Consider the following 25,758-nt stretch of genomic DNA (forward strand, 5'->3'; position numbering starts at 1 on the left):
GTGTACTACTAGCATACTAAAATGCCACCCATAGCCTAGAGGAACCCCTACTAACACAAAGGCAGTTAGTCTTTCAGCATTTTTAGGCACTGTGATAGAATATAATTAGAAATAAGGTAATCACGCATGCTTCTGTGTATAAAAGTAGCCCTTATGTTTTGGGAAGCTAAGCTTGCTCAGTACAACATCACCTTTTCTGCACAGAACTGGATATTAAAGCAAATACCTTGACTCTCATTATGGATCAGCTTATTCACGTGAGGTATGGGATAACAACTGGAAGGTGGCTTTTGGTAGTAAGCAATTGAAAAATATTTTTTGTTTCATTTCAACAGCTAATTTTAAAACAAAAGACAAAAGAAGTACCAATGTAAAGAAAAAATAAAATCCAACAGCCTTGCAGATACATGTAAACAGTGCTCAAATGCTCAAACATAGCAATGGTTTCATGTTTTCAGCTTTAATTTGTCATTCTTGTCATGATCAAATTGTAAAGTGCTTTTACTCAATTAGGTTACTTTGAATAATTCTGATGTGTCAACTTATTTTCTGAATTTGTCCTGTAACTTTGTCTGTATCTCTACAAGTGTGTCTTAATTCTGCTGAGACACAGGAATTCTTTTCTGTAGTACAAGGAGCTGATAGAGCTTCAAAAAGGAAATTGGACTGGAAAGTGTAGTAGTGGAAAATTGGTTGATGAAATGCTTCAGGACTTTCTGCATTTGGTTTCATTGACATTTGGACATGTAGACCCCAGAAAATTTACATTTTTAAAGTGGGGGGGAGGGAAGGTAAAAAAGGACAACTGTATGATGCTGATGAATCTCTGGAGGAGGAAAAGAAAAACACAAATTTCTATACTTTTGAGGACAAACATGAGCGAGGCAAGCAGCTTTAGAATGTGTACCATCTATTTCTAACATGTGCTGGTAGAAAATGAGAGTAGCTGGTAAAATCCTGAGTATTTATCAAGTTGAGACTAACATAATGACAGTAAAGACAGTATTATTTCTCTTGCTTACATTTTTATACACAGAGGTACCTATGGAGAGTTAAACCAATAAGTGTTACTTTGCTGCTATTAGCATATTTATATGCTGCTATTTGCATATTTTGGTTATTCCAGCTTTAAGTTATTACACTTTTTTTATATGTCAGCTGTATTTGTATTGGAAGTTTCCTGATGTAAATACACTGGTAAACATTTTATTTCAACTTGGGAACAAAGTCCTAGTTTGTGGCTAAGGGTAAGAATGAACTTGAGTTATATTAGATTCTTACGTGGTATTTGAGATTGAGATGTAAAATAAGAAATGTGATGTGGTAGTCTGTAGTAATAGATTCACAGCTAGCAATTGTAAACTAATGTATTAATTGTTCTGTTCAGCTTTTGATAATTCATGAAAAAAATCTTTATGGTTCTGGGCAAAATTGAACTACCTCTGTAAGTCTTGAGGTTTAGAGCTATTAATGGCATTACATTTAACAGAAACAAATGCCACGTTCTGAACCTACAGTGGAGTAACTCTGGACACAAGAATTAATTGGGAGAGGAGTGTCTGGAGAGCAGGCCTGTAGAGAGGCTTTGGGGGTTGCTTGCTGGTCGTCAGTAGGCTCAGTAGGAGCCAGCAGTATGCCCTGGCAGCCACGAGGGCAACCCGCATCCTGAGGTGAGTTAAACACAGCATGATCAGCCAGGAAAAGGAGGGCATTGTCCCAGCGTTGGTATGTCTTTACCTTGAGGACCGTGTGCGATTCTGGGCCCCACAATTTAAGCAGGACATGAAGGTCCTTGAATGGATCTGGAGGAGGGAAAAAAGCTGGTGCGAGGGCTGGAAGGCATGTCCTATGAGGAGTGCTGAGGACATTGATTTTGTTTAGTTTGGGTAAAAGGAGATGGAGGGACATCGTCATTGCCCTCGAGCTTACTGAGGAGGAGAAGTGGAGAAGCAGCTGCTGATCTCTTCTCCCTGGTATCCAGTGATGGGAAATGGCTCAAAGCCTGTGTCAAGGGAGGTTCAGACTTAACATTAGGAAACATTGCTGTACTGTAAGTATGGTCAAACACTGGAACAGGCTTCTTAGAGAGGTGACCAATGCCCTTAGTATGTCAATGTTGAAGAGGCATTTGGACAATGCCCTTAATAACCAGCTTTTAACTTTTTATAAGCTCTGTTCAGGCAGTTGGACTAGGTATGGGAAGTACTTGATGGGGAGAGCTAAGATGCAGCTCTGTCTCTGGGGTCTGCACCATCCATCCTGGTAGTAACTGGTGCCTCCACCCACACAGAGCTATCAAAGGGAGAAGTTGTGGGAAGTGCCCCTTCAGCCTCTGGGAAGTGCCTAGACATCTCACATGGGGTAAGGATAGGTAGCAAACTTGCCTGAAAAAGATGCCCAGGTGGAGGACCTCCTGCAACCAGATGGCTGAGCTACATAACATCAGGGAGGGAGAAAAAGATAGATGGGTCCAGATGCAGACTGCAGTGAACCCACAGCCTGTGGCCACCAGAACGTATAGAAAGGAGGGATGTCAATAATGAAGAGGAATGTAAGATTTCAAAGGTAAAAACCGGCAAAAGGAAGAAATGTCTTTCAAAGCCTGAGGGAGCCACTTCACAGTACTTCAGACTGAAGTAGAAAAACATGTTGCACTAGTTAAGTTGTTGTAGCTGAGTCAGGCAGCTGTATAACAACCAGTTATTGTCTCACCATATAACAACCAGTGCAACCAAGGAAAAGCAACGGGTGATCATAGTAAGAGACCTGCTTCTGAGAGATATGAATGCACCCATTTGCTGAACTGAGACACACTGTAGAGAGTTCTGCTTACTGGAGACTCCGATCAAGGTTGTCACCAAAAGACTACCAAAACTGTTATGTACCCCTGACTTTAATACCTGCTCCTACTGTTTCATGTGGGCACCAGTGATACAGGCAGGAGCAATCTGAAGACCATGAAGAAGGATTACAGAAACCTGGGAGCAGTGGTGAAGACCTCAGGAGTGCAGATACTCTTCTTATCAATCCTTCTGATCAAAGGGAAGGGGACTGAAATAGCCAGTTAAATTGAGCATAATCAGTAAATGGCTACAGACATACTGCCACAGCCAGGGTTTCAACTGCTAAGACCATGGGACTAGCTTTGACAAACCTGGTCTCCTAGGGGCTGATGGGGTGCATCTCTCAGAGAAAAGGGAGAGCATCTTTGTCCATAGGCTTGCCAATTTAGTAAAGAGGTCTTTAAACTGGAGTTGCCAGGGTAGGAGATCCTCAGTCTATCCCACTGCAACAGCTTTGAGGCCAGTGCCGGCAATAGATGCTCTGGGAACCCAGAAGATTCCTGGAATGCACTGATGACAATTTCCTTCTCCGAGTGGTAGAGAAGTCAATGAGAAAAAGTCCTATGCTGGACCTTGTTCTTACCAACATGAATGGGCTGGTGGACAACATGAAGCTTAAGGGCATCTTTGGCTGGAGTGACCATGAAAATGTGGAATTCAGGATCCTTAGGGCAACAATGGGCGTGCAAAGCAAGGTCACTACCGTGGACTTCAGGAGAGCAGAAAGGCCTCCTCAGGGATCCGCTTTATAAGAGTACCACCCCTGGAGGAGAGAGGGGCCCAAGAAAGCTAGTTAATGTTCAAGGATCACCTCTTCCAAGCTCAGAAATAATGCATTCCAGGAAAGAGGAAGGCAGATTAATAATGCCAGGAGGCCTGTGTGGATGAGTAAGAAGCTCCTCGACACACTTAGGTGTAAGAAGAAAGTCTAGAGAGGGTGGAAGCAAGGACTGGGAGGAATACAGTGCAATTGCCCAAGCATCCAGGGATCAGGTTAGGAAAGTAAAATCGCTGATAGAATTAAATCTGTCCAGGGACATAAAGGACAACAATAAAAGCCTCTACAGGTACATCAGTGATAAAAGGAAGACTAGGGACAATAATAGTCCCCCTTCCAGGAAAAAGACAGGAGACATGGTCACGCAGGCTGAGGTATTAGGTGACTGCTTTGCTTCAGCCTTCACCAGCAAGGTTGCAGAACGCAAAGGCAGGGACTGGCAAAAGGAACATTCACCCACTGTAGAAGAAGAGCTGTTTCAAGACCACCTAAAGAACATGAAACTGCACAATTTCATGGGACCTGACGAGATCCATGTGTGGCTGAGGGAACTGGTGGATGGCGTTGCAAATCTGCTTTCCATTGTATTTGAAAAGTGATGGTGGTGAAGTTTCCATTTTCATGAATGAAAAAAATAAGACCTGGGGATCTACAGGCCACTCAGTCACACCTCTGTGCCCAGAAAATCATGGAGCAGATCTTCTTAAAGGCTTTTCTAATGCACTTAAAAAATGATGAGATAGTTGGTGGTGACCAGCATGGCTTCACCAGGGACAAATCCTACCTTTTATGTGGCCTTTTACGATGGGGTCACAGTGTCAGTGGACAAAGGGAGAGTAACTTACATAGTCTACCTGGACATAGGCAAAGCATTCAGCATTGTCCTGCATTACATCCTCATCTCTAAATTAGAAAGACGTGGATTCGATGAATGGACCACTAGGTGGTTAAGGAACTGGATGGATGGTCACACTCAAAGAGTTGTGGTCAACTGGTCGATGTCTAAATGCATTTGAGTGCGCCCTCAGCAGCTTTGCTGACAGCACCAAGCTGTGTTGTGTGGCCAACATGCTGGAAGGAAGGGAGGCCATCCAGAGGGACAGGCTGGAAAGGTGGGCCTGTGCCAAAGTCATGAAGTTTATTAAGGGCAAGTGCACAGTTCTGCAGCTGAGATGGGGCAGTCACAAGTACGATTGCAGGTTGGGTGGAGAATGGATAGAGAGCAGCCCTGAGGAGAATGACTTGAGGATGTTGGTTGATGAGAAGCTCAACATGAGCCGACTACATGCACTTGCAACCCAGAAAGCCAACCGTGTCCTGGGCTGCATGAAAAGAAGCATGGCCAGCAGGTCAAGGGAGGAAATTGTCCCTCTAGTCAGCTCTCATGAGACCTCACATGGAGTACTGTGTCCAATCTGGAGTCCCCAGCAGAAGAAGGGCATAGAGCTTCTGGAGAAAGTCCCGAGAAGGGCCATGAAGATGATCCAAGGGCTGGAGTGCCTCTGCTATGAAGACAGGCTGAGAGAGTTGGGGTTGTTCAACATAAAAAAGGCTACATGGAGACCTCATAGCAGACTTCCAGAATCTGAAGGGGCCTACAGGAAAGTGGGGGAGGGGCTTTTTACAAGGATTTATAGCAAGAGGACAACAAGGAATGGATTAAAACTGGAGGAGGGGAGATTTATGTTAGACTTTAGGAAGAAATTTTTTAGTGTGAGGATGATGAGACACTGAAACACTTTGTCTAGTGAAGTTGTGGATGCCCCATCCCTGGAAGTGTTGAGGGCCAGGCTGGATGGGGCTTCCCAACCCAAACCATTCTGTGATTCTATAATTGTCTTTTCAAACTGGAAATACTCAGTTCTGTCAGTTGCATGGTAATTACATTTCAGATTACTTTCTGTTGGCTTGCAACTAATTCTGTGAATACATGTAAATATTCTCTAGGACTTTCTGAAGTGTGTTAAGCTTGGTGAATTAACCATGTATACACTTCCTCCACAGTTTAGTAAATGGAATATATTAAAACAAAGTTACCTCTAATCATAACACTCCTCTTCCTACATCAATATGTATTTTTATGCCAGCTGCTTTTTAATTTAGCTCTGTGCTTCTTTATTTAGGTTGGTTTATTAAGTTTTTCAAGAATGTGTAAGGGTAGTAAGTCAGTATAAGTTTGCTTTTATTACTGCAATATAAAAATATGCTAAAATAATTTATTAATATATTTCTATATAGGACAAACATAGGATAGTATTAGTTCATCCCCTGTTAGTTGTGTGCTAGCGTGGTATTGTCTCACAAAAGAAGTTCCTGGTAAAAAGCCACAAACCTTTGGTCTCCTACATGTTGATCTTTTTATGTGAACATCAGGAAGACATATATTTGATTTGTCAAAAAGTAAATGAGCTTTGAAAAATATTGATTGGTTATATGATCTCAGTTCTTTTAACTTAAAGCTTCTGTTAAAAAAAACCCACCAATATAGGCAGAGGTCATAACAAATTTTGATTAAAGAGAGCACAAAATAAAAATAAATTGGGCCTTTTTGTTACTTTTTTGTTCTGTCTTCATAAAACTTTTGTGTAATGTGTACTGTCAACATTGTTGTATTAAGTTGTTGCCTCTAAAGAAAGTGTGTTCTAAGTTCACATTTTTAAGCTCTTACATTAGCTGCCTTGACAAAATGTATTTTTCCCCTGTAAGGATAGATTGGATTAGACCCTAGTGTTCTGTTCAGACAGAAACTTACAATGTGGTGATTTTCTAGATGCTAAACATCTCTTAAAAAAAATAAATATAAAAAGATACTGAGGTAGCACTTTTTATCTGTAGCATTATGGTTTTCTTTCCTCATTTTCAAAGTAAAAAAGGGAGGTTTTATTTGTTTCTGAATACTTTATTAAAATATTTCCATTACGAAGTGAGAGTGCAACCAGAAAATAGTATTGCAGTAAGAGTGCAACAGTGTCTAATGATTATTCCTAATTATAAGACTCTTTATTTGAATGTAATTAACAATTTCCTGTGAACTGGAAAAGAATGTTCATATTGTCAAATTACATTAGGTCTGCATTTCTACCTAAGGTGAACATAATTTATTTTTTTCCTTAAAATAAAGTATAATACATCCTTTTTGAATCAATATTCAGACTACTCAATAATAGTGATTTTATTTTATTAGACTGAAAATTATTTTCTAATACTAATTTTTATAACTTCCTTGAAATAGTATCATCTCATTCCAGAACCACCTAATTCTGTATCTTACAACCAGAACAGCACTGTACTAGAATGGCAGTACCTCTGCAGATGAGAAATGGCAAATCAGAGTGGAGTCACTGTGTTCATATTTCTGTGGACTACAATCCTCACATCATGTGGCAGCTTTCACAAAATCTTAAAATGTAGATAGATGCTATAGGACTGTTGTAAAACACCACTTGCATTCTCCAGAAGTTACTCTGTTGTATGTGATACGTCCTTATACTCAGCTACTGAGTCCCCTTTGGAAGCCCTTGAATGAAGCTGCTCAAACATAAGAAGAGCAGGCATGAAGAGTAGGAATATGCCACAGAAGCTAATCTGCTTCTTTTTTTCCAGTTACACAAATATCATGTCCCTTGCAGGTTCAGGGAATAAGGTGCATGTACTTTGTCATACAAGGTATTAGTAAGAGGTTAAAGAATTTCACTGAAGACTGCATTATGAGGTCTGGATACATGGTTAAAGTTGTTTTTTCTGTTACCTTGTGTCTCTCACTAGTATGTTTTCTAATGAGGGACACAGGTACAACTTATATATGTATTTTCTCAGTCATTGCTAACAAGCCTCTCATTCATAAGTGATGCTGAGTATGTGCTGCAGGGCTTACTGCTTTTTTGTTTGCTAGAAGGTAAAGGGGCTCAAGATAGCTGGACAATATTCAAGGACCACTTCTTGCAAGCACAGCATCAGTGTGTCCCAATGGGTAGAAAATCTAGCAGGGGAGCTAGGAGACCAGCGTGGTTAAAAAAGGAACTGCTGGGGAAACTCAAGTGGAAGAGGAAAATCTATAGATCATGGAAGGAGGGGCTGGTCACTTGGGAGGAATATAGGAATGTTGTCAGGGAATGTAGGGAGGCAACTAGGAAGGCTAAGGCCTCCTCGGAACTTAACCTTGCAAGTCGGGTTAAGGATAGTAGAAAGGGCTTTTTCAAATACATAGCCAACAAAACTAATACCAGAGGCAATATAGGCCCACTGCTGAATGAGGTGGGTGCCCTGGTGACAGAGGATTTAAAGAAGGCAGAGGTGCTGAATGCCTTCTTTGCCTCTGTCTTTAGTCCTGCAGGCTTTTCCCATGAGCCCCAGATTCATATAACCCCAGAAGTAGTCAAGATAGGTGAGGACATAGTAGATGAGGATTGGGTTAGGGATCAGTTGCATAATCTGGACATCCATAAATCGATGGGTCCGGATGAAATGCATCCAAGGGTGCTGAGGGAGCTGGCGGAGGTCATTGCTAGTCCACTCTCCATCATCTTCGGTAAGTCATGGGTAACAGGAGAGGTGCCTGAGGACTGGAGGATAGCAAACGTCACTCCAGTCTACAAGAAGGGCAAGAAGGAGGACCCGGGTAACTATAGACCGGTCAGCCTCACCTCCATCCCTGGAAAGGTAATGGAACAACTTGTCCTTGGCACTATCTCTAGACATATCAAGGAGATGGGGGTCATCAAGAGCAGTCAGCATGGTTTTACCAAGGGTAAGTCATGTTTGACTAACCTCATAGCCTTCTATGAGGAAATTACTAGGTGGATAGATGATGGTAGAGCGGTAGATGTGGTCTGTCTTGATTTCAGTAAAGCATTTGACACCGTCTCCCACAGCATCCTTGTAGATAAGTTGATCAAGTATGGGTTTGATGATCAGGCAGTGAGGTGGATCAAGAACTGGTTGAAAGGAAGAAGTCAGAGAGTTGTAGTCAATGGGGCAGAATCTAGTTGGAGGCCTGTGACTAGTGGAGTCCCTCAGGGGTCGGTACTGGGACCGGTGTTGTTCAATATCTTCATCAATGACCTGGATGAGGGCACAGAATGTACCCTCAGCAAGTTTGCTGATGACACCAAGCTGGGAGGAGTGGCTGACACACCAGAAGGCTGTGCTGCCATTCAGAGAGACTTAGACAGGCTGGAGACTTGGGCGGGGAAAAACCTGATGAAGTTTAACAAGAGCAAGTGTAGAGTTTTGCATTTGGGGAAGAAAAACGCCATGCACCAGTACAGGTTGGGGGCTGACCTGCTGGAGAGCAGTGTAGGTGAAAGGGACCTGGGGGTCATGGTAGACAGGAGGATGACCATGAGTCAGCAGTGTGCCCTTGTGGCTAAGAAGGCCAATGGCATCCTGGGGTGTATTAGAAAGGGTGTGGTTAGTAGGTCAAGAGAGGTTCTCCTCCCCCTCTATTCTGCATTGGTGAGGCCACATCTGGAATATTGTGTCCAGTTCTGGGCCCCTCAGTTCAAGAAGGACAGGGAAGTGCTTGAAAGAGTCCAGCGCAGAGCCACAAGGATGATTAAGGGAGTGGAACATCTGCCTTATGAGGAAAGGCTGAGGGAGCTGGGTCTCTTTAGTTTGGAGAAAAGGAGACTGAAGGGGGACCTCATCAATGTTTACAAATATGTAAAGGGTGAGTGTCAAGACGATGGAGTTAAGCTTTTTTTCGGTGATGACCAGTGATAGGACAAGGAGTAATGGATACAAGTTGGAGCATAGGAGGTTTAAGATGAATATCAGGAAAAAATTTTTTACTGTAAGAGTGACAGAGCACTGGAACAGGCTGCCCAGAGAGGTTGTGGAGTCTCCTTCGCTGGAGACATTCAAAACCCGCCTGGACGCCTTCCTGTGTGATGTACTCTAGGTGACCCTGCTCTGGCAGGGGGGTTGGACTAGATGATCTTTCGAGGTCCCTTCCAACCCCTAGGATTCTATGATTCTATGATTCTATGATTTCTTTATCCTTAAGGTCTGTGGGATACCATTAATGGATCTTAATTTTCTGCTTAAGCTGTAGGTGTAACATGCTGCTACTAAGAATTTTTCCTTTATTCTTTTACACAAAGTAGGGTGATGGACTCAAGAGATAAGACATTGGGGGAAAAATTAGGGCGTGTTGGGGATGTGTGTTGGGAATAGGACTTGGGCAGGGAAGATGATCTATTAGTAGATGGCACAGTCCTCCTGATACAAGAGATGAGGAACCCCTGTCAAAATTCTCAGGGAAGATCACTTTGCAGATATGCACATCTTCCTTTCCAACTACTTAATTTGTTCTTAAAAACACCAGTCCACAATCCACAATTTTTTAAACCTGAGTACACTATGGGTCAAAGTAGAAGGTCTAATAGTCCATATATTTATATAAAAGAATTAAAACATCTAAACTTCGTAAAAACAAACTTCTTGAGATTTTAGCACTTCAAACTGTCCACAGCGTGTAAAGTTCAGCTTGAGAAAATACTTCACTTTTTGTGGGTATTGTGGGTAGTGAGAAGAAGACAGGTCTCTTCATACAGTTGAAAGCAACTTTTTTTTTTTTCTTAGGTTGGTTGAAAACTTTTGATGATTACTTCAGAGATCAGACACAGCATATCTTAAATAATATGGTTATAAAACTGCAAGAAGACAACCGAAGGAAGTTTATGTGGTCTGAAATTTCTTACTTTTCAAAATGGTGGGATGGAATAGATAGCCAAAAAAAGGACGCCGTTAAAAGGTTTGAACACTGAACTATTTCTTATGTTCCATGTGGCATGTTCTGAAACTTTGTATGTTTGACTATACTGTAAACTTCAGATTTCAGTTGTTACAACGCAGAATTGCTTGAATAACCAGCTTGCTCAAGTTCTGATTTTCTGGGCTTGGTTTGTCTTTTTCCAGCTACAAAATAAAAATATATTTAGAGAAGTGAAACCAAATTACCGAGTTGCTGAAAAAATGGACTAAAAATTTCCATGTACAACTGTGAAGATGTCATTCAAATTGTAAAGGAGTTGTGAGAATAAGCTTTATATTTGAGGTCACACTGACGTTTTGGCAATGGAATAAAAAATATTTTGTACTAGCTATTTTATGTATGGTAATTTTTTCTTCAGTTATAATGCAGCTATGAAATAAGTTTTTTTGATATGTAAATGTTTTGTGTGTGTGTGTTTTATAACTACACAGCTGCTTAAATTGCAAGGTAATACATACTCTACACCATTGTTTTTCTAAGTTCTTTTTAAAATCACAATTCAAAAGGTTTGCCTAGATGTTGAGACAAGAAGCGTACTGCTTGGCTAATCTTGAAGTAAGGATCTATAGTTTAAAATTTTCAAATTTTTTTTTGTTTTATTTTGTGGTGTTTTTTTTTACTTTGGTTTAAGACAGGATCCAACAATTCTTAGCTTATCTCTGTGATGCCCTCCTTCTCAAGCCCCTTTCAAAATGCATGGGTTGCAGTATAAATTAAGGCCTTGAGAGCCTCACAGCTACAAAGGTTAGGTAATGCTGGAAATCTTGGGAATGACAGAGTAAACTATTTAAAAATGTATGTACAGTACCTCTGTATTATAGCACAGCTCTTGGTTTTTGGCATGAAAAAGATCCCTTGGAAAATAATAATAGTCACTAAGGAACTGAGTCCTTTCTTCAGGGGAAAGAGATATAAGACAGAAGCTGTACTGGAGACTATTTTTCCTGTTTTGGAAAGGCGTTTCAATGAGTCAAATGGTCTGAAGCCTTTACAGGTACAATAAACTTTGAATTTCCATCAGCTCTCTAAAACAATTTTTAAAAAGTAGATCAAGGACAGGGAGATATTAGTAGTGCTTGAAATGTGTAATGTCTAGACATCTTGCTCAATTGGCCCTGGGTACTGTGGCACATGCAGTTTTATTTTTGTGATCCATATGTGAAATAGCCTTCTTCCTGATTTAAAAATAACAGATGTTGTGGCACATGCAGTAGAGCTGGTAGTTTCTGTTGCATAGAGGCATTACAAATTTCACTTTCCATCTATTCATTCTTTCCTGTTCCGTTGAAAAAACATAATCCAGTGATGGAAGAAGAACAAGCAGTTTAGATTTTGGCATCATGTCCCTGCTAAGTATCTAGTGGGTGTTGAAGAAAATTATTTTTAAGAGTGTATTTTTCATATGCAAGATTTTGAACACAAATTACATATTTTTCAGGTTAATAGAAGATGGTCAGTTTGAAATAGTAACTGGAGGATGGGTCATGCCTGATGAAGCCTCACCTCATTATTTTTCTTTAATTGACCAACTGATAGAAGGCCATCAATGGCTAGAAAAGAACCTTGGTATGTAGCTTGATCTAAAATTTAACTATGTTAATAAAAGAAGTAAAAAAAAAAAAGTCTCATTCACTTTTAAAATTTTGAGGAATTACTGACTGCAGTACTATTGACTGAAATGGTTCCATGGCTTTGGGAGGGGGTTTTTTTGTTGATTTTTGTAAGTCAAGATAAAGTTTGATAAGTATGGAATAACCCTTTTTATACAGAAAGTATTTGTACAGTGATTTTAATAATAATTTAACATTAGTTCATCCAATTAACTTAAATTATTTTGAAAAGCTTTTTCACTGTGTCTTTCTTACATTGCAATTTCCATAGACACAGCTTGACATAATTAAGAGATGGGAGAGGAGGGAAGGCCTAAAGAAGGGCACTACATTCCTTATTGTTTTTTGGTAAGACAGTAACAGTGGGGCTATGGAACCATGTTGAAGAATCAGTTTAAAAAGAGTTAGATATAGCATCTTTATTTGCTTGTATGAACTTCAGGAAAAAGACAATATTAGTTAACCTTATTCTAATGATTGGCAACCAAATAAATCAAAAGAAAAAAAATTAGTTCCAAAATCAACAAAGATTAATGGTACTGAAATTACAGTGAAAATTCAAAAAGCTGAAATATCAATCCAACTTCATCCTTTAGTTTTCTTTCAGCTTTCCTTTCCAAGTGTAACATCTGTAAATTACTTCAAGTGAAAAAAGGAGCTGTTTTTCATTATGACACCATGTAAAGACAATTGAAATAGTGTACCAATGTAGAGTAGTATTCTCAGGTTTTTTATGCAGTTAGAATGCCTTGCCTCCAAGGCGTTTTTGTTTGGGTTTTTTTTGCTTTTGTTATTTGTTTGCCTGTTTAATTCTGGCTTGTTAATTCCAGAGTGTGTTCTGCAGGAGGTGTGATACTAATCTTTTTTTTAATTTATCTTCTTGGAAATTTTATCTCTGGTGCTCTGATTTTAAACATGGTTATAGCTTTCTTTGAATTAATAAGTAAAAATCTCTTCCCTTCTTACTCTTTTCTTTTGTCAACAGGAGTAAAACCAAGGTCTGCTTGGGCAATTGATCCTTTTGGGCATTCACCAACAATGGCCTACCTTCTGAAACGCACAGGATTTTCCAATATGCTTATACAGAGAGTTCATTACTCAGTTAAAAAACAGTTTGCAATGCAGAAGACACTAGAGTTTTTTTGGAGGCAGAACTGGGGTATGTGTTTTTCCTTTATGTCAATTTATTTTGTTAATATACACAGTTAAGAGAGGAAATAAACTTGAAATGCTATGGGAATACTTACAGAACAGGTTATTTAAAGAAGTTAGTCTAGACTTCAAAATTTCCGGCTTGCAGTTCTGTTAAAAAAAAAGAAGTCATCTAGATAAGGTTTTGAGGATTTAATTATTATTTTTTTAATAACACAAAATGCAAGTACCTGTGTGTTAGGAAAGAGGTTGAATATAAACACTCTAGTATATCCGTTGTTCCTCTGATCTCCCTGTTTCTTCACTTTAATTTGTACTTCCACATTATCCTGGGTTTACACAAGAAGCTGGGTAGGGATGCAGCCATTATGGCTGATGTGAAATAGCCAAGGGAATATTCAATACCATTAAGTGTCAGGCTCAGTATGTAAACCAGGGAAATTGGTGGAGAGAGTGTGAGATTGCAGCTCAGGAATAGGCTGGGCATTGGGCTGCAGGTGGTGAGCAACTGCATTGTGAATAACTTGCTTTGTGTATTCTTTTAGTAGTATTATTATTCATATTATTTCTTTTCTCCTTGTGGCATGCTGTTAAACTGTCCTTGTCTCAATCAGCAAGTTTAACTTTTGTCTTCTGATTCTCCTGCCCATATCCCACCACAGGAGAGAGGAGTGAGCAAGCGGCCACATGGTACTTAGTTGCTGACTGGGCCTAAATTAGGACATATATCAAAAAAGTAAATAGGTTGTAATATTCTTTTTCCTTTTCTCATGTTGTTATTTTCTTCCTCCTACTATGTGGAAATTGAAGTGGAGAAGAAACATTTCTCTTGGAGAGATAAAAAAAAAAATAACAGAACTGAATACTTAAAGATGGAGTGATCTGTCTTCTTTATGTTCTTACTAAGGAAAAGCTTTCAAGCCACCAGTTTTCCTCAGCTGGTATGACGAATTAGTGACATTAGTTGCAGTAGCTTTCTATGGATTCAAAGTTTGTGGGTTATCTTTAGTTAGAAAAAATATATTAAAAATATTACAATTTGCAATTATATTATCATCTAAAGTCTTAGAATAAATATAATTGCTTTTTTATTATTTATACAATGCAGAGTATGGAAGTTTTCCTTGGTAATATAGTGCTTATAACTTAGCAAAACTGATTTGCCTGTAACTGAATGAACCTTGCTGTATGAATATTTTGTTTTGCTTTGTACTGTGTCAACATACCAATACACCTTAAGATTAATGTATGAAGTTGAGGTTTCATCTTCTGTTTTTGAAATTAAGCTAACATGTCACAGGGTCAAAAAAATGTATTTAATACATAATACTGAAAGATGGTGATGGTGTTGAAGCTTTTTAGTTCCACTGTGTTTTTACTTGAAAATGGTAGGAAAGGGAGTATTCAGATAAAGCAATCTGCTGCACCGGTGAACTTGACTTGAGGAAAAGAAGAATTTCTCAGAAACTAACACTTCAGTGGTTTCTCTTTGAATATTGGTGTATGGCAGTCAGTGTACAGATTACTTAATTGGCAGGCCTTTTTCGTAAATAGTTACATATGTAAATAATATGTATGATATGATACAGTTTTTGGGCTTCAAAAGAAAGCCCTTCAAAATACATCACGTATCAAAGATAATGTGACACACTCATCTGCACACTTATTTGGCATATGTAGACATGGTACCCAAGATAAAAGAGAACTATAGTTGAAAAGTAAGTACGTATATTTATGGAATATTATCTTTTTAGTAATAGGTAGTAGTAAAATAGGAGTTTTTCAACAAAAGGTCTGCATTGGAACTGTGGATACACATGCTGTTAAGTTTTTATAGAGTATCTTCATGTGTAATGTTGACATGCTTGGAAGCCAGGTTATGTGGCACATTCACAGCATTCATGGCATTTTTTCAGCATAAAATTCCTGAAGTAATTAGTGCTAAAAATAAGTAAACAGCATTTGGCAGGTTTGCCAGATGAGTAAACTTAAATTTAAGTTCCATGAGAACGTCAAGTTCTCTTTGAAGTTAAATTTTTAAAGACCTGCTTTTGAGACTTCACAGAATGTGTGTAGATCTCTGCTTCTCACAGGTTACACTTTAGGGAATGGACTGTCTTGACTGAAAAGTAAGGATTGCAGAGGTGGTCTCAGAAGTGCATAGAATTCTATCACACAGAATAATATCCACAAGTATGTAGAATAGTACCGTTAGTGTATTGTAGTTATGTGTTCAAGAAATACAGCTACTGCTAAAGCCAACCAATTCAAATGTTGTGCTATGGAACTGATTTAGTTTTGGCAAATCTGAAAGTGTTTATTTTAAAGTTGCTCTGTGTATGCTCTGTTTAATTCCAGATCTAGGATCCAGTACAGATATCCTTTGTCATATGATGCCTTTCTATAGCTATGATGTTCCTCATACCTGTGGTCCAGATCCGAAGATCTGCTGCCAGTTTGATTTTAAGCGACTTCCTGGAGGAAGAATAAGCTGTCCTTGGAGAGTTCCACCAGAGGTCATCCATGATGGAAATGTTCAACACAGGTACAGCTTTTCAATATTCTGCAGGGGAATAATTTTTTTTTTTCCTTTTTACTGTTCAAAGGTGGTATCTAGTTTTGCTTGGTTAATTTATATAGCTCTTAAAATGAACTTCTCATTTTTAGCAAAGATAGGCCAGCAAGGTGAGGTGGTGGAATTGCTCTTTATGTGAGAGAGCAACAGGAATATATTGAGCTGTCCCTGGGGGCAAATGAAGAGGAGGTTGAGGGCCTATGGGTAAAGATTATGGGGCAGGCTAAGACATGGGACACAGTTGTGGGTGTTTATTACAAGACAGTGGATCAGAATGGGGATGTTGATGAGGTCTTTTACAGACAGCTGAGCATTGCCTCACAATCACAGGCCTTGGTCTTCATGGGGGACTTAAATCACCTTGATATCTGCTGGTAAGACCACACAACCAGACAGGTACAGTCCAGGACGTTCCTCCAGTGTATTGATGACAACTTTTTGACTCAGGTGGTGGAGAAACCAAGAAGAAGAGGTATACTACTAGGCCTAGTATTGACAAACAAAGGGACTGGTAGAAGACATTAAGGCTGGGGACAGCCTTGGTTGTAGTGACCGTGAGGTGGCAGAGTTCAGAAACATGTACAGCAGATACCGAGCATCTAGCAGGGTTAAAACCCTGGCTTTCAGAAGAGCTAACTTTGGCCTTCTCAGGGAACTACTTGGAGAAATCCAATGGGATAGGATGCTGGAAGGAGAAAGAGTTGGTTAATATTCAAGCACCACCTCATCCAAGCTCAAGATCAAAGCATCCCAAAGAGTAAGAAATCAAGTAAGAGAGACGGGTAACCTGCATGGCTGTCCAGGGAACTTCTGAACAAAGTTAAATGGAAGAAGGATGTTTGTAAATCATGGTTGACCATTTAGGATGAAGGGTGTAGGGACACAGCAAGGAAAGCTAAGGCCTCCTTAGAATTAAAACTGTGTTTGCTCATAACTTCAAAATATAATTGACAGTGAAATTTGAAGATAGGTTAAATTAAGGAACATACATTTTTTCATTTTCATTCAAGATACGGGAGTCTAACTATTACTACCTCTGAATAGCAGGCAGAACATAGCCATCTGTTTGGTTTTAGTGTTACTAGTTTACGGTAGTTTTTGTGAATTTTATGAACACATGATGGTTTGTCTCCTGCTGGTGGGAGACTTCAGCGACAGCATGATGTCATATACTGTAACTGCAAACGTTTATATACTTTTCATGACATATCCATGCAAAACTTGGAAATATGTGACCTAGGTTTCCTTAACTGAGCAGTTCAAGTGAATCTCAGTCCTATGTCTTACGTGTCCAGGTGGGGGTGTAGCAATCATCTTAATCCCAGCTTTATTTTTAATATGGAAACACTGAGGTTTTTTGTCATGTAGAAGAGTAAAGTTTCCTGTTATTCTCTTCAGGCCTTCAAACCATCCCTAGTTTAAGAGTTACATATGGGTGTGTGTTTACAGTTGTTGCAAATTGCTGATTATAACAAATGTATTAAGGATAACAGAGTGAGTTTTTGTTTCTAGTCTCAATGCTAAAGTTTTGAAATAATGGTGTGTTGGTTTTCTACATGTCAAGTCTGCATGTCCTTTTTCTGAGTGTAAGTTTTGCCAAGCTTCTTGCAAACTTCACGCTTTCAGTAAAATTTAATTACAAAATTTTATTGAAGAAAAAACGAAAATAAACCAGAATACATTTCAATTGTCATATATAAACGTAGAAATTGGAATAATGAAAGGAAAAAGTAATTTTATTTAAAAGTAGAAAAATGAAAGCTAAAGGTGACAGGAGAACAGTAGAGCTAATTAGAATAAGTGTTATGACACACTTACCAAATGTGAAGCAAAACTCATGTCTTTAAATCCACGTTATAAAAGGAAAAATCTTGAATATGTATCCAAGTTTACTGAGAAAAATATTTGTAGAATATTAATTGATCATTGCAGCCTTTCCTTAAGTCTTGTATTTTTCCAAGCATGTTTCCAACTGTAGACTGTGTGGAAAATGTGAATTAGACTGGCTTAGAAGGTGGTATTATTAAGTCTTGTGTTGTGCCAATTGTTCTATTAGTTGTGTGAGAGGAAGAGAAGAGCTTGCTTTTTATTGTAAATAAGGGCTGGGGAGGATTAGGAATGTTATCTAAATGTAAAGGAGGTAAACATAATTTAAACTGAAGGTTGTTTTGGGCAAATTCTTCTTTCCTCTAAATTGCCTTTTTTTTTTCCTCTCCCCTCAAGGGCTTGGCTGATTTTAGATCAATACAGAAAGAAGTCTAAACTTTTCCGTACTAAAGTTCTGTTGGCTCCACTAGGGGATGATTTTCGCTATGCTGAGAGCTCTGAATGGGATCAGCAGTACCAGAATTATCAGAAGCTGTTTGATTATATGAATTCTCATCCTGAATGGCATGTTAAGGTAAAGACTATGCTTTTTCTGGTTTAGGTAGAAAAACAGTATTTCTCAGTATTTTGAGTTTCTTCCTGGAAAAAGTTCTGCTTTGGGTTTGTTTGGTTTCTTTAACTGTGGAGCTTTCTATTATTCAACAGCATTGATTTGCCTTGACAGATTCATTTTTTTTACTTTTACCAGCCTCCTCTCTTTCCAAAGAACTTTACTATTAATAGTATCTCCTTGAAAACTATAAATAGTATCCAAACTGGAATATTGTAGAGAATAGCTATTAAGTTTTATTGTTTTCTTAGTACTCTTTGTTTTCACAAGCTTCAAGCATGAGTATTTAAGTCTCACAGGCTTTTTTAATTTGAAGTGTTGTATTTTTTAATGAGAAGCTCAAGCAAATTTTTTTGCTTTGATTAGGTCCTTCTGGTTTTATGTCTCCAACCAAACAAAAAATCCTAAGAGATGCCATTGCTAACATATTTTTGAACACAGTCTAAGAGATTGACCTGGCTACAAAAGGAGTAAATATACAATCACAATTATCAGATGAACTATCACTTTAAATAATTAATTACGTTTGAAGGTGAATATACACAGTCATACATTCTAAAGTGTAAACTGAGTACTTTTGAGACTTGTTTTACTATTGATGCTCTCTGTACTCTGACATTTTTTCACCATCTTTCAGCAAGGGAATAAGAAATAGAACACCACAACCCTTTTTCTTCTTGAATGTCTGTCATGGTTTGGGCCCAACATGACAGAAAAGCAACAGCTCCATGGCCGCTCACTCAGCTCCCCCCCCACAGTCTGGGATGAGGAGGACAAAGTTCATGGCTTGAGAAAAAGGACAATTCACCAATTTAAGGTCCTGGGCAAAACAGACTCAACTTGGGGAAAAAATAATAATTTAATGTCACACTAATCAAACACATGCAGAACACAGACAACACAGATGTTATCTCACCCCTCCCTTCTTCCCGGGCCCAAACCACTTTGTTCCCGGTTTCTCTCCCTCCTTCCCCCCAGCGGCACAGGGGGACAGGGGATGGGGTTTAGAATCAGTTCACAGGCTGGTGGTTCTTGTCGTGCTATCCTCCTCACGAAGAAGGATTCCTTACAGTCCTTCCCTGCTTCCCCACGGGGTCCCTCCCATGGGAGAAAGTCCTCCACGCACCTCTCCTTCATGAGTCCTTCCCACGAGGTCTGGAGCTGCTCCAGCCTGGGCTTCCCACAGAGTCACAGGCTGCTTCGGGAACAAACTCCCCTGGTGCCAGGGTCTTCCACAGCTGTGTAATCATAGTCCACTGACAGCAAATCCTCTGGCCACAACATCCAATCTGCTGGCCAGGTTCACCCCTCCTGGAACCTTCAGGGACTGTTTCACCACATTCCTCCACAAGTGCAAGGGGACAGATGCCATCTCACCATGGGTTGCATGGAAACATCTGCTGGGGCACCTTCCACCCCTTCTTCCTCACTGACCACCAGCACCACTCTCCTCCTCCAGCTCAGCTCTTCTCCCCCTGAGTGCCTCTCTGCTCAGTTGTTATGTTGATTCTTTTGTATGTTAATTGCTGAGGTGCATCTATTGTCCCTCTAATGGCTTCTTGGCTGTGTTTGGAGCAGGGGAAGCTTCTCAGCTTCTTGCTGGAGCCACTTCTGGCACCCTTCCCCTACTACCAAAAAACCCACCAAACCAAACCAGAACAGATGCGTGGGATGTTACCACTTTCACAAGGATTTGTTTTCTCTTCCTTCCTGATCTTATGAGATAATTACTCTTTTGAACAAATTTTAAATGTTTATGTGGAGCATATGTCTGTTACCATTGAGATTTTCATGCCAGCAGCTATTCTGTGATCCTAAAAGTATGTGGCAGATTTCTGTAAAAGATATCTAGGTTACTATGAGGAAGCATAATGTCCCATTTGGAAACCTCCTTTACATCTAATATGCATAAATTAAACTGAGGCTTTTTGTATGCCAGTAGAAGAGTCTGTCAGGTTATGTCCACTCACCTGACAGTAGAATGAATTTTCTTCAACTTTTTGTATTATCCCCCACAGTTCTGGCCATTTTCAGCTCCAGTTGAGCTGTGACCTCTCGAATTTTCTCCCTACAGTGGTTAGCAGCATTTTTGTATTCTTCCATGTCACCTGACCTAGCTTGCACTGGTCACACACCTTCCTCTTTTGCCTATTCTGGAAGGACAGATCGCTGTTCAGCCAAGCCGGGCTTCCGCCTCGTCTGCTTGACTTCCAACATTTTGGGATTGCCTGCTCCTATGCCCTTAGGAGGTGATGTTTAAAGAGTGACCAGCACTCATGAACCTGCAAAAATCTTTTCCCGGGGGACTTAACTCAGAAGCTCCCTGAGCAACCTGAAATATGATCTCCTCATGTCCAGTGTTGCAGTTTTGTTGGCAGTTTTCCTCTTGTCAATAGAGATTTTAAACTGTGTCGCCTCGTGGTTGCTGTGGTGGAGACAACCTCCAGTCTCCACTTTACTCACAAGATCCTCTCTGTTGACAACCAGCAGATCAAAGAGGGCATTCTTCCAAGGTGGCTCCCATATAACCAGTTCCATAAAGCTGTCATCCCGGGTGGCTTAGAAATCTTCCGACCAGGGTTGTGCTAGCTGTCTGTTGCTCCCAGTCGATTTCTGGCAAGTTGAAGTCCCCCATAAGGACAAGGATGGTTGACTTGGAAGCATCCCTTAGTTCCTCGAAGAACAAGTCATCAGCATCCTCATCCCACCCAGGAGTTCTGTAGTATATTCCCACAATGACATCCGTAAATAATACGGATTCTTGGTCCAATTTTTTTTTTTTTGTTCCGAATTCTGTCTTGTAGGTGTCTATGTTAGTGAGAGAAAAGGCCAAGTGTCATAGAAGTGCCTGGTAAGGCAAGTTTCACTAATATTGGGATTTCTGTGGCAATATGTCTCTTCCTCTGCTTTACTGCCAAAATAGCTACTGTATCCACCTAACAGATACTGAATCTTCTGAATGTTTTTGAAGAGTGAATATAGTTTGGGATTTTTTAAATGTGGAAATATCATACCTTTGTTATCATAGTACTAGTGCTTATCTTCCAAGTTACTTTTAAAAGATTTTTATTGAGTGTTGTTGTAAATTTTAACATGCTATTTTGTATGCTGCTTCTTAAAAATAGTTTCAAAAAGGCCCAACACAAAAAAGTGACAATTTAAATTTAAAGAAATATCACAATAGTTTATTATGAGGAGACTCTTGGTAATGTGATCTTCTAGGCTTTTCTCACTTTCCTTGGTTGTTTTTCCACTGTCATTCAAAATCCACTTTGCTATCTGTGCCTTCTTCAACATTTTTCAGTGCTGGCAATGTTAACATCAGTCCCTCTCCCTTTTTTTGTACCCTTCAAATTCAAAGGTACTGTATTTTGACCTACCATGTAGGTCAGATTTGCCTGAGCAGTTCTAAAGAGGACCAGAAGATAAAGAATTTTTAAACTCCCCAATGTTACATCTCTAAACACGGTTTCTTTTTATATAGTTAAAAAAATTTAAAAAGCCACATCAAAAATAACAACAGCTGCTGAAAGGAGATGCTAAGTTTTGATTGACAGTTCTCTTGAATTTAAGTGTATGTTGGAGATCTGGAGAACAACAGAGCTAATTTTGAAAATGCAGAGCTAAGACAACTGTGCTCTTGCTGTGTTACATACGTTTCTTATTTAGTCCAGGCATCTGCTTACACAATATTGAGATATTCCTCAGCTCAGGTACTACAGACTTACTCATATACTTCCACTAGACCAGATTGCTCAAAGCCCCATCCTGCCTGACTTTGAACACTTCAAGGGATGGGCTTCTCTGGGCAACCTCTTCCAGTGTTGCACCACACTAATTGTAATTTTTTTGTTGTTGTTCTATCTAGCCTGAATCTGCCATCTTTTAGTGTAAAAGTATTACCCTTTGTTCCATCACTAGAGGCAGTACTCAAAAGCATGTCCCCGTCTTTGTTTTAGGCCTCCTTTAAATATTGAAAGGCAGAATAGGCTTTCCCCAGAATCTTCTCTTCTCCAGGTCTCCAGGCTGAACAACCCCAACTCTGTCAGGCTGTCTTCATATTCCAGTTTTCTGATAATTTTTCTGGCCCTCCTCAGGACCTGCTCCAACAGGTCCATGTCTTTCTTGTATTGAGTTGAAGTTTAAATGCTGTTGGAAGAGCTATTAAACATGTTTGAAAACTGTGCAAGGAAACTTTAAAGCTATTTAGGTTAGGATTTCTGGTGTAACTCTGCTGAAAAGACTGCTGTATTTCTAAAATGTATATGAAACCAAACATTCCTTCTCTTCATATGTTTAAATAAAATAAATGAAACTATGTTATAGTAATTCTAATTTTCATTCAGGCTCAGTTTGGAACTTTATCAGATTACTTCGAAGCTCTGCACAAAGAAAGCAGTTTGGGTGAAAAGAGCAGCAATTCATTTTTCCCTGTTTTAAGTGGAGACTTCTTCACCTATGCAGACAGAGATCATCATTACTGGAGTGGATACTTTACATCCCGACCCTTCTATAAACGGCTGGATAGAGTAATGGAATCCTACTTACGGTAAATACTCTATCCATTAAACTGATTAAATATGTCTTGTTACATGGGAGAGATTAATGTGTAAGTACTCTGAATCTGTCGGACAGATGGAGTAGTTTATTTACAATAAGGCTAGCCTAATGGCCCCCAGATAGTTGTTCTAAAATACTGTTCAAGTGATCAGCAAGTCCTGATTTCATGAAAAATAGCAGGCATTACAGTTTTTATTTCTGTTTTGGATTTGGGTAGCTGTCAGATTGATCATTATGGCTATACTGTGAAATCTTTTAGGCAGCTCTAAGAACACAGAGTAATAGACCTGAGAAAATAAAGAAAATTAGTGAAGAAGAAATGAGAGCAATAGACAGATTAAGAAATTCATAAGGAGAAGTGAGGTCAAGGGCCTGAGAATAGAAAGATGTTAGGGAAGAGACAACGTAGCATAACTTCGAAGGCATTGCGTTAATGAGCAGAGAGAAAAGTTTCGCAAATGGTAAAACAGGGAGAAAAGAAGCCGAAGATTTCCAGGAATGAGAAGAAAAATAAGACCAAAGCTGAGTATCTCTTTGGTAGAAGAATGTAAAAACAATAAGGAGAAGTTATCAAAGGAGTGACTTCTGCAGTGTTTTAATCAGAACTTTGGAATGTTACAGGTGTTATATACAAAACCAAGAAAGTTAGAAGATTATGAAGAGAGTGTTTGTAAGACTTAACAATTAGGAAGTTTGACTGCTATTCAGAATTAGTTTACAAATAGAGTATTGAGCATCGCCAGGAACATGATTTTCTCAGAAAAGTGTTTATTGTTATTTTTCTTTTTTTTAAATTATTTTGTTACTTAGGTTGGAGAAAACACCATGAAGTGCTTTCAAGTTTTTTTGTAGTATTTACAACTTTACTTTTAAAAAATTAAGAATTTCAGTTCCCTTTACCTTCTTCAAAAGGTGCTAGACTTACAAGTAAAGAATCTCTGGGAGAAAACTAAACATTCAGCTTTATATATTAAAAGAGAGCACATTTCTAAAAATGTGACCTGCATTTTGAGGACTAAAATTTTTTGTGTTCTCTACTTCCTAGCTATAATTGGGTCAGTGCTTAGTGGTCCATTTGAATTTTTTTTTAAAGGTAAAATACTTCTAGTCAGAGTTTATCCACTAGATAAATGCTCATCTCCTGCCTTTTTAACTCGGATATACTTGTTCTCCTGTCAAGTTAATCTGTAGTAGAACAAAGTAGGAGGAATGCATAGCTGTAGGAATTTGCACTAAGCAACAGTAAAATCATGGCTCTTAACAGCTTGATTTTATGTGTAGCTTTTGAACAGTTAATCTTACCTATGAAGGCAAAATCTCATCTTACTCTTCCAATATTGACAATATGAAAATGAATTGAGCTGTTATATGTACAGTGTACTTTTCAGGTTAGCTTGACACATGCTTCTTGCAGTTTTTACGTCATTGTCACCTCTGTGATGTGTAAAGACAAAAAGACCAAACTGAATCCAAGCTATTTTTCATTTTAGCAGTTACTATGAATGCACAGTCTGAAAGTCATGTTGGGAGTTATTTTAAAATATATTGTTTTACTTAGTTTAAATTTTTACACATACACTTGCTAATAGCTTGAGTAAATGTAAAAGTTAACTCATTTTCCTTTTTTTCAATTTTATTTTTTTCAATTTATATTTTATTATTAAGTTAGTTCTCCATTAGTTTCAAGAACATATGTTATTTTGCTTTTCATAACATTAGCCTGTTTTTTTTCATAACATTTCATAACATGTTTTTTTTCATAACATTAGGCATCATCTTGGGTTTTTAAGCACCTGAGAAATCTTCATTGAGTTCAAATAAAGTTTGAAAGCAAACCTGTTGCTTTTCAGACTTCAAAAGCAGAATTGTAATATTTTGGCAAAAGGAGACTGGAAACGTTAACAAATGGTTTGCTAGAATTTCTACAGGCATTTTTGTTAGCCAGATACTCATAATGATTGGCAATGATAGGGTTGTTTTTTTTAAAATAATTTTAGGTTTTCATAAAAGAAGTGAGAATCTAATGGCAATGTTTTATTACTAGGCTTTTTCATAAGTGGGAGAGAAGGGCTCTGCATTCTCTTCAGTCTGAGGGTTTTTGAATCAAGTGTTCTCACTGTTCAAGTGAATGTGCAGTGAGCAGGTACATGAATAGCCTAAGTTTTCAGGAGAATTTAGTTTACTGAAAGAACAAATGGCAGAATAGATATTTTGTAGAGTGTACAGATTAATATGTTTCTTCAAGATAATTTTATTTGTTTCATAAGTTGCTTTTTAAAATGGGGTTTGTATGTCTCCTGTAGGGCCATCTGTCCTTCCTGTATCATTTCAAGATCATATCACAGTATCTCACCCATTTGTGACAATTATATATTACTACATATTGTCATATTTTTATTTTCAACCTCTACTGTCCATCACTGAAGCCTTGCAGGAAGCTTACAAGGTGTAAAACTAGTTAATCATGAACTGCAGCAGTGATTTTTAACTGTTTGAACCTAGAAACTGTCTAAAAAGGTGCAAGATTAAGGTTTAAAGAACTCGCAGAACTAGGTATGAGGAAACATGTTAAAAACATAAATTTATTCCCAAGTAAAATGTGTGTTGCTTTTTGTTTTTTCAACTTAGTATTTTGATTCTTCTCTGCAATTCCAGGGCAGCTGAAATCCTCTACTCCTTGGCTTTGGTACAGTCCAATAAATATGAAAAGATGAATGTATTTCCTTCAGTGTATAACTATAAATTGCTGACAGAAGCTAGAAGGAACCTTGGACTCTTTCAGCATCATGATGCCATTACGGGAACATCTAAAGACTGGGTAGTTGTGGATTATGGCACTAGGTAATTTATTATAAATTCATAAACTTAAATGTTATTTTCCCTTTTTTAAAACAGAAGTATGTATTTCAGACATACAGATTTTCTATAGCTAGCAACATAAATACTTGAAAGTGTAATAGCTCTACAAGAGAAGAGGATTTGATTACCCATGCTCTATATTTATGAAATATTTTTTAATCCTGTGAAG

General features: G+C 38.7%; 1 protein-coding gene across 1 annotated transcript in view; it reads left to right on the forward strand.

Annotated features, from left to right (window-relative positions):
• Nucleotides 1-25,758, forward strand: part of MAN2A1 (mannosidase alpha class 2A member 1) — a 98,462-nt gene that overhangs the window by 27,381 nt on the left and 45,323 nt on the right. Inside the window, exons 4-10 of the mRNA XM_051643003.1 lie at nt 10,204-10,375; nt 11,835-11,962; nt 12,992-13,165; nt 15,517-15,703; nt 17,957-18,134; nt 22,517-22,719; nt 25,386-25,571. Coding sequence (XP_051498963.1) covers nt 10,204-10,375; nt 11,835-11,962; nt 12,992-13,165; nt 15,517-15,703; nt 17,957-18,134; nt 22,517-22,719; nt 25,386-25,571 — 1,228 coding nt within the window. The remainder of the gene's footprint in view (nt 1-10,203; nt 10,376-11,834; nt 11,963-12,991; nt 13,166-15,516; nt 15,704-17,956; nt 18,135-22,516; nt 22,720-25,385; nt 25,572-25,758) is intronic.

Source organism: Apus apus, chromosome Z, assembly GCF_020740795.1.
Source record: "Apus apus isolate bApuApu2 chromosome Z, bApuApu2.pri.cur, whole genome shotgun sequence".
Lineage (NCBI taxonomy): Eukaryota > Metazoa > Chordata > Aves > Apodiformes > Apodidae > Apus > Apus apus.